The sequence below is a fragment of the Oryza glaberrima genome, chromosome 3, assembly GCF_000147395.1.
Source record: "Oryza glaberrima chromosome 3, OglaRS2, whole genome shotgun sequence".
Taxonomy (NCBI): Eukaryota; Viridiplantae; Streptophyta; class Magnoliopsida; order Poales; family Poaceae; genus Oryza; species Oryza glaberrima.
In genome coordinates, this window is record NC_068328.1 from 21,251,188 (window position 1) to 21,260,891 (window position 9,704).

The window sequence follows — 9,704 nt, forward strand, 5'->3', positions numbered from 1 at the left end:
GCCTCCGTACTGTTCGTCGCCGCAGACAATACTCTGACACGCCGGCAGGCGGCGGCAGACAGCTTGTACTAGGGTGCACAGTGAACAGGGGCCCATCGATCGATCGATTAATCAATCGAGAGCTAGCTACGCTAGGGAGAAGGCATGCAGCAACATTGATTAATCACAGGTGATTATTACCCGGGCTAGCTGGTAGGCTGGCTGGGCTGAGACGCTGAGATGAGACGAGATGAGAGGAGAGGTGAGGTGTGGTGCTGAGCTGAGCACTTTGATGGCAATCACAGGCGGCAATCCGAGACGTCGCTTTTTTACCTCCCATTAATCCCATGCATGCAGCCGATCCGAGCCCCAGCGCATGATCCTCCTCCTCTCCCTCACACACACATGAGACGCCATTCAATTCCTCTTCCCTCCCCCGCACGAAACCCTCCTCCACCATCGATCTCCCTCCTCTTCTTCTTATATGCACGCGGCGTCACGGCCACCCTTCCCTGTCCACCTAATCACACCCAGACCAACCTAGAGCTAGCGCGCCATCACGGAGCTAGCCAGCCTAGACCCCCTGCAGCTAGCCAGCTAGCTAGCTAGCTACAGTTGTCGTTGTTGTACGGTGTGCCATGGCGCCGGCGGCCGGGGACGACGCGGTGGTGCCGCGAAAGGGAGCTGGAGGTGGGGGGACGACGACGCCGCCGCCGCCGCCACCGGCGCAGCAGCAGCAGCAGCAGCCGCTCCCGCCGCCGCCGCCGCAGGAGCAGGGGTTGCGGTGCCCGCGGTGCGACTCGCCGAACACCAAGTTCTGCTACTACAACAACTACAGCCTCAGCCAGCCGCGCCACTTCTGCAAGACGTGCCGGAGGTACTGGACCAAGGGCGGCGCGCTCCGCAACGTCCCAGTCGGCGGCGGCTGCCGCAAGAACAAGCGATCCCGCTCCGCGGCGGCGGCATCGCGCCTCTCGCTCAACCTGCCGACGGTGGAGGGTATCGGCGGTGCAGCGGCCGACCCCGCTGCGGCGGCTGCTGCCAGGCTGGGGTTTCTTGGCGGTGGAACGACGATGATGATGTCGTCGTCGACGTCGCCGCTCGGTGGCGCCGCCGCCTCGGTGGCCGACTTCCAGCAGGGCGGTGCCGTCGGGATGCTGCCGCTGCCGCGGCTCCAATCCCCCGCCGGCGGCGGCGTCGGGCATCATCAGTACGTGCCGTTCGGGGAGTGGCCCTCGGGGGACATTGCCGGCGGCAACGCGGTGAACGGCGGCGGCGGCCACGGCGCGGTGAGCAGCACCATCGCGTCGTCCATCGAGTCGCTCAGCTTCATCAACCAGGACCTGCACTGGAAGCTGCAGCAGCAGAGGCTCGCCACCATGTTCCTCGGCCCGCCGGGCTCCGCCTCCGCCGCCGCCGCCGCCGCCCAGGCCAACGACGGTGGCGGCAACGGCGCCCAAGCCACAGCGTCAGGGCATGCTGCCGGAGGAGGCGGTGGCGCCTTCATGCACATGGCTGGTAGTGTTCCCAGCATGGAGGCGGCCATGCCGTCGGCGACGTCGTGGTTCATGGACAGCTGCTCCTACGGGCTCCCTTCCCCACCGCCGCCTGCCACTGCCGCCGTGGCCGCCACCACCAGCAGTAACCTCAACAGCGGCGGCCGGAGTAGCGGCGGCGGCGGCGGCGATGATAACGCCACCTCCAACTGCGGCAGCGCGATCCCGGCGTGGGGCGACATCTCGACGTTCGCGATGCTGCCCTAAGCCGGCGATGAAGGTGTGGATGGGTTCAAATTAACAGCTGATTCCGAAGGAATTGAGCTTAGCTGCAGGGCTAATTCATTACTAGTAATTTAACTAGTTATTGTGTCTAGCTAACTGGGTTGAGATATTAATCAATTAACTGATTATATTATTACTATATGTGGTATAGTATTTGTCATAACATTCTGACATAAAAGTCCGTGTATCATGTCAAGGTCTTTGTTTTCTTAATTCTGTTTCTTTTTCACTTTTGTTGCGTCCATGCTAGCTTTGTTGTGAAATCCCATGCATGTGGATCCATTTTGTTCCACCTAGGTTGTTCCTACCTTTTTACTTTACTTTTTTTTAATTTACATGTAAGCAAGCTAAACATCAATGATGGATTAAAGTGTTATAGTATGATTTATGTAGTATTTTGTTTTTTTGTAATTAAATGCTAATAGTTTGCTTAATTGACATTGTTGAAGTACATTGTATAATAAATAATCTCGTTTCATGCAACTGTTTTCAGCATTTTTTCTTTGATGAGTTGATCTCTTAATCTAACTTGCAAGCAATAACGTTATCCACCGCCCGATGACCTGGGTGGCTGCCCAGGATCATCGGTAAACACTTCACACAGTTCGATTTGCCATGTTAAATTTCTTGGCCTTGCCACTGGGTATTGGGTATCATATTTTGTCTAACATTATAAATCGCCATGATTGTTGTACGAAAATCAACTTTTCGGAGTGAAACAATATATTTGCTAATTTAAAACAAATTACAAAAACAAAAAACACGACGATTCAGCATAACACAATAACTGTATTTTTTAAGATAATGGAACGATCGAATATCCTGCACCTAAAGAAACCTGACACCATAGTTCAACAATCACAAATGAAGCCCAACTACTTGACCTAGTCGAAGAAACCTTGCTCCTTGGGCTTGTTTAGTAGCTTTTTCCAGAATAAAAACTCGTTCAAACAATCCATCTTAATTTTTCATCTAGATTCTAAGAAGCCAATGTTGTACTCTCTGTCTCCCAAAATATATATAGTAACCTAGTATTAGATTAGCCTAATGCTAACATTTGTTGTGACTATATTTTGAGACAGAGGGAGTTAAAGCAAGAAATTGGCATGTTTTCTCAACTTATTCACATTATCACCAAGGATTCCTACTAGGTACTTCTCAAAATTAAAATCTCCTCAAACATACCTTAATCTTGTCGCACAACAATATTCGTACAGTGAATTAATCACCAGTTGCATATCGATATGCTTATTGGAGTACTAGTGATAAACTGAGTAATTAACTCTCCCCAATCTCCCCCCCCCTCTCTCTCTCTCTCTCTCTCTCTCTCTCTCTCTCTCTCTCTCATATCATATGGTTGATGGAGAGAAGCAAGTAGCAAGTCGATCTGACGCATGCAATGGCAGGAGATATAGCTGTAGCAAGTACAGTACGAGTTTGGTTTCCTGTGGGTGTGAGCTGTACGCGTCGATCGATCGGTTGTCCAGTCCAACCAACCCCTCCTCGCTCCGTCCTCCCCCCAATATATGCCATCCATCTAGTAGCAATCTAACCAAGTGCCTCCTGTGATCGATCGATATCCATCCATCCATCCATAGGCGATCGATCGACTCGCTAGCTGATAATTAGCAACAATCGCTCCAGACCAGGTCACGGGAATCCTACGCATGCAACCTCGCTAGCTAGCTCTAGCAGTCATGCACCCTCTAGCTCTAGATAGTAGTAATACATTGCTTAGTGCTCCATACACGAGTACAAGCTATAGAGATTTTGATTTTAATTTAGAACTCGTCTACAAATTAAATATAACAGATCTTATTTAGAGTATTACTTTTCCAATTCCTCATTGTATTAAATTGCTCACTTACATGGGTAATCGTGATTTTTAATTAAATAAAAGGTTTTTAGAAGTACCAAAATAATTTCACCTCAACCCCTTAAGCTATATATTTTAACAACATACTTCATTCGCTCTAAAATATAAGCATTTTCTAACCATATTTATAGACGGTCCAAAATGTTTGAGCTCCATCGATTAGTTGCCTAAAACACCAAAGTCAAAGTCATAATTTAAATTTTGAAACTTAATTTTGAAGTTGATTTTAAAATATTTTTTAGCATAGTTTATTTTATAGCATTGGCTTTTAAATCGCTAAGAACACATACACAAAACTTTACAAAAATTATTTTTGGCTGCTAATAAATTGTTATGACTTATAATAAACTTATGGATAACCTTTGAGGCCTTTATATTTTAAAAGGCTTCGTATAATCTTTTCTATTCGTGGACGAATATATAGAGTGGAATAGAGTGATTGGTAATTTAATAGGGGAGTGCATCTGTGCATGGCTAGCCTAGCACAGTTCAGCTCAGCTCATCTGCTGCAGCTGGTAACTGTAGCAGTTAATTCATCGATCCCATGCATGCATAACACTACTACTACTCTCTCTGATGATGATATACTGTATACAGGTATATACTCCTACTTTATGATGGATTGGCGGCAGAGATGCATGCAGATATATATCCAGTGCAGATAGTATAGCATGCAGCAGCACATTCGGTTTGGGCCTGACAAAGTGGTGTGCCCTATCCTAGTAATGGCCTGACAGGTATATCAGACGTGTCAGCTTATTCTTAACTCGATCCCCATATCATCAATAGCACAGAGAGAAATTACTCCTCCGTATGCATGGAGAGAGAGAGAGTGGTTCGAGGACAACTTTACCGTCTTCCCACTAAGATATTCTCACTGCTTAAAAAAAATTCTACACGAGCATCTCAATAGATTGCGGACGAAACATAAATGTCCGTGTCTGTAAAGATCAATCCTCATTTTTCCATACAGCTCTTTAAAACATACGTATAAAAATGAATTTTTCTAGAAGAACCGCTTAGAAATATCCGCACCAAAATAAGAGAAATAAGGGTATTTTCGAATGCGGTGTTCTTAACTCACATGCATGCAAAAATACTCCGAAAGATTCCCACTCCTTTACCCCCCCATCACCCTCCCTCCACTCCACTCCTCTCCTCTCCCGGTTCTCCCACTCATATCCCCCACTACTCTCCCCACCTCCTCTCCCCTCTCCTTCCTCTCAGTAGCACGTAGCAGGCTCCGGCGGGGGGCAAGGGCAAGGGCGACGGCGACGGCTTCCTCCTCCTCTCCCCCACTTCTCCTCTCCCCTCTCTTTCCTCCTAACGGCGGTGGAGGGACTCGGGCAGCGGAGCAAGACGGAGGAGGCACACGATTGTGCGGATCTGACGGTGGCCGCCCTCTCCCTGCGCTGTGGTGGCTAATCCGGCGATGGGGAGGCGCTGATGGATCCTGAGTTCCTTTCGACACTCAAGGCAGTTGTTTGGTCCGATCTTTCGGTGAGTTGGTGATAACTACGATTTAGAAGAAACGTTGACGATCCAACTACAACCGTACTAGACGTGTTGCGCCTTAGTGATCGATACACCTCTCCGTGGGTTGTTGATCTTGCCGGTGCAGATCAACCATATTCCTGCAAGCAAATCGAAGAAACAAGTAAGAACAAGATAAAAGCAATCTCAGACACATGATAAGTTGGGGTTTCGAATACAAGCAGACGGACGGCATAGCTGACATGCGCACTGCAAGGAAGTAGCAATGGTTAAACTTTCATCTAAATAAAACCCAAGAAACCCTGAAAGGGTACCTAGGTATTTAAGGATGTGGGAGAACGGCCAAGAGGGTCCTAACGTCGTGCTCCACCAGCTTGGGGCGCACCCCACATGGGCCCCACTTGGGCCAGGGTCCCAAACGAAGTTACAAGCCCAAAGGCCCATGATAGGTGATGCAGCACCTTGTTTCTGCAATTGCGGCCAAAGGAGATGGAATTCGGGGATGAGGCTGGATCCGTTGGAAAGAGGACTCCGAGAGCTTTCCATCAAATACTCATGGGCCGAAAACCGAGGTCGTATGCAGATTCGACGGCCATTTGAAATCAGCAGTGTAGAAGGAGGCCGAATCGGATTCTAGCACTTGGAGGACTTGAACTTGATATCGTGCTGTTCATCCATGATGTGAGCAACGGTTGTATCCGTAGTAGCCATGGTCACATCATCCTCCCCTTCTTTACGGAAAACCGTCCTCGGTTTTTCCATATGATGCTCAACGCGTGGTCGATTTAAAACAACATGTTACATCCAATCAAAATAAGAGAGACTGGAAGTAATATGATTAGAAATAACATGTCTCTTTAGCTTGCAAGTTTTATCCACATGTAGAGGAGGTTCTAAATCCGAACATATATAAACTCTATGCACCAAATATATTTTTCTATCATTATATTCGCCAAAGATATGAAAAATAGCATTGGTTGGACATGGCAAATCAGATTTAGCAAATAATTTCTCTTTCAAATTATCGAGCTCACAAAAATTATCAAAGTTAACATAGCCCAAAGTATTTAAAGAAGTTATCAATTGACATTCCTGAACTTCATGAGCAATGTGAACAACATGCTTAAAATCAGCAGAATTAACATTAGGAATAGCATGTTCATTAACTAGTTGTGGCATTGATATAAGTGAAGCATTATCACACAACTCTTCTTTATCACAAGGAACAACAAGTAAATCAACTTATGACAAAGGAATTTCAGCATTTGGTTCCACTAACGGTTGCTCTACTTTAGCATGAAAAGTGGAAAAATTTACTTCATTAACAACACATTCACCTTGATTAATTTCAGCACCATTTACTTTACCTTTGATGCCCTCTTCAGATGATGGAGGTGCCTCGACTTTGAGTGTGAATAATAGGACTGGCGGCTTTTTCATGTCTCTCTCCTCCTTTTCATGATTATCTACTTCCTGCAAATGGTTAGTAATAGAAGGCAAAAACATAGCAAGTTGTTTCATCATGTCCTCCTCTATTTTACTTTTAGCATTGCAAGCAAGTTATAACAAATGAGAAAGAGATGTATATCTTTGACAATCAAGAATGTCCTGAATTTCTTTGTTAAGCCCACGTAAAAACCTCAATTCTGTAGCTTCTTCGCATTCATCTAAACCACAACGTAATAAAGAAGCATGCATATAAGTAACACTTTTAGTATCTTGTTTTAAACATTGTAGTTTGTTGAACAGAATGTCAGCATAATACATGGGAACATAAACATCTCTCAAATATCGTTCAGGTCTTTCCAAGATTGAGGTACTTTATTATGCCTACAAAGATGTTTCCAATCAGAAGAAGCATTTTTAATTAGAACATTAGAGGCACACATAACCATATGTTTCTCAGACAAGTCATGCTTCTTAAATTCTCTATCAACCACTAGCTCCCAATCAATGTAAGCACGAGGATCATAATTTCCTTCAAAATAAGGTAGTGCAGATTTGATCTTAGCTAGAACATCACTTACCTCATAATGGTCATGTTGATCATTCCTCATGTCTCGATGAAAATGTTGGTGTCGAGCAAGGTCATATCCAACGGTCTTGTGTATCCCTGCCATTGTTAGTAGAAAACAAGAAACATACACAAAAATATGCACGTTCCTATTAACTACAAGGTAGTAGTAGCTCAAATATCACACACACACTCAAGCTTTTAACCAAGCTCTTACAAGATCTTACCAATGCAAGCGGAATGGTGGCACACACCGACTCAACCAAGCACCCCAATGGAGGTTGGATGTATCGATGCCTTGGCAAACACTTGTTGTACGGCTGCAATCAAATCTGTGGAGCTTTGGGTAGGCTTAAATATGTAGCAAATGATAGCAATTGCACAAATCAGAGAATGCAAAATTGAATGATAGTTCAAAGTCAAGTATCGTGCTAGTCCTAGGCTAGAATGTACTAGAGACGCGAGCCTAGACACAAACGATACCACAAGATAGCACTAGGGACAACTCACAACTCACGCACAACTCTGATATATGAAGTTCAGCTCAAACATAACAATATTTTCTCTTTTCTTTCTTTCTTCTTTCTTTTTTTTTCTTTTCCTTTCCTTTCTTTTCTTTTTTTTTGGTGCGCCTTTTTCTTTTCTTTTTTATGCACCTTTTTTGCCATTTTTTTTGTGCGGTTTTTTTTTTCAATTTTGTAAGCACCTTTCTGCCTTTTCTCACTTTTTTTTAGCAAAAATGACTCAAGGGCCTGAAAGCAAGATTACAAGGACTCAAATGTAAATACAAAAATTACAGGGACTGAAATACAAAAGTGCAAACCAAAAAATTAAAATTATACAAAAATGGAATGCTCTCGTCCCGTAGGTTCCATTTTTTCAAACGGATCTCCAATCCGACACTCCAAAAATTTTCACCAAAGTGTCTAGCAATTCACAGTATGTATTGAAACCGAAAAGGGAGAGGGAGGGAGACGGACTAGCCTCCTCACGGGAGGTTTTACCTGTGTGCCATTAAAAAAGATGACCCCTGCCTCTGTGCCACTAAAAAGTTAGAGCCTCCCTCTATGCCATCGTCGAAGTTTATCGCGCCCTCCACACCATTCCATCCGTTTTTTGTTCTAACGGTGGTAACGGCACAGCCAAATGACTTAGTTGCCCTTAGACTTGAAAGGAAGGGTTGGAGATGGCAGCAGCGGCGAACGCAACGACGGTGATGACCATCGACTTCCTCCGCGCGCGCGCCTCCTCTTCGAGCGCTCCGTCTCCCACTTCGCCTACCACCGGGGGCTCGCTGTCTCCACGCTCCTCGTCGCCTCGCTCGCCGCCAAGGGGTGGGACCTGCGCCGCCACATGGCCGTCGGCACCCCGGCGTTCGCCCTCCTCTTCGCCGCCTCCCTCGCCGGCGTGGCCAACAGCGACATCCCCTCGCTCGCCGCCGACCCCGCCGCCGCCGCATCCCCTCGCTCGCCGCCGACATCTCTCCTAGCCTCTATCTGTGGCGCTCTCTCTAGCCTCTCTTTGCCACCGACCGTCTCCATCGTGGCCGTCGGGAGCGAGGTCCTCGACTCCGGGGACGCCCCCTCGCGGCCGTCGGCCGCCATCGTCGAACCTGCGCCCAGCCGCCGCACAGCGCTGGTCGCCGGCCTCGCCACGCCACCCCGCCCTTCCTGGTCGCCACGGCCACGGAGGGGGAGCCGCCTCCGCCGGCGAGCTCGCGCTCCTCGGCCCCGCCGGAGAGGCGCTCATCACCGTGCGCAGCAGCCGCGTAGAGGCGGCGTCTCGTCCCGCACGCATCGGCGCTTGTAGGAGCACGGACGTGGACGCCACCGCCGGGGAAGGGGTGGACTGGGAAGAGGAGCCGCTAGGGTTTGAGGTGTCAACGACGCCGATACCCGAGCTGCCGGACCCGGAGATGACGACTGGCCGTCCCCCGCCAGTGTCATCCCCCCGCCGCCGCGTCGAACCGCCTCCACGGCCACGTCGGGGTGCACGACGGCCTTCTCTTCCACCGGCGCCGACGTCTCCGCCGAGTCGAGCCAGCGACACCGTCGGCTGCCTCCCCATCCGGCGCCCGACCGCCTCCTGCCTAGCGCTCCATCGACGGTGCTCCCCGGTCGTCCCCCAACCCATGCCGCTGCAATCGGACACCGCCCGCGTCGGCGCGCCGGTCGTCTCCACCGCGCCAAGCACCAGGCGCCGCCGTGCCCGGCCGTCGCTGCTTATGTGCGCTCGCGCGTGGGAGAAAGGGGGAAGGAGCGAGAGGAAGAAACTGAAAGAAAGGGCAATAGGGACATTTTTTCTGCCCGGGCCCACATGTCAGAGCTGCCAAACGGATGAACCCTAACAGAATAGCGACAGAATGGTGTGGAGGGCGCGATAAAGTTCGACGATAGCATAGAGGGAGGCTCGAACTTTTTAGTGGCACAGAGGCAGGGGTCATCTTTTTTAATGGCATACAGGTAAAAACCTCTCCTCACGGTGGTAGTGGGCGACGAGTGGATGGATACGGCACCACTAGAGTCCGGATTTGGTGAGAGGAAAAGGGAAACTGATTTTC

At 48.5% G+C, this 9,704-nt stretch overlaps 1 protein-coding gene across 1 annotated transcript; it reads left to right on the top strand.

The window, feature by feature from the left end:
• Positions 1–354: 354 nt before the first annotated feature.
• LOC127768348 (dof zinc finger protein DOF5.7-like) lies at positions 355–2,058 on the top strand. The gene has a single exon (XM_052293903.1). The coding sequence runs from the start codon at positions 618–620 to the stop codon at positions 1,740–1,742; it is 1,125 nt and encodes a 374-aa protein (XP_052149863.1). The 5' UTR covers positions 355–617; the 3' UTR covers positions 1,743–2,058.
• Positions 2,059–9,704: the final 7,646 nt, after the last annotated feature.

What these genes read in the sequence shown, in the direction of transcription:
- LOC127768348 (XM_052293903.1), top strand. Translation starts at nt 618, where the DNA reads ATGGCGCCGGCGGCCGGGGACGACGCGGTGGTGCCGCGAAAGGGAGCT.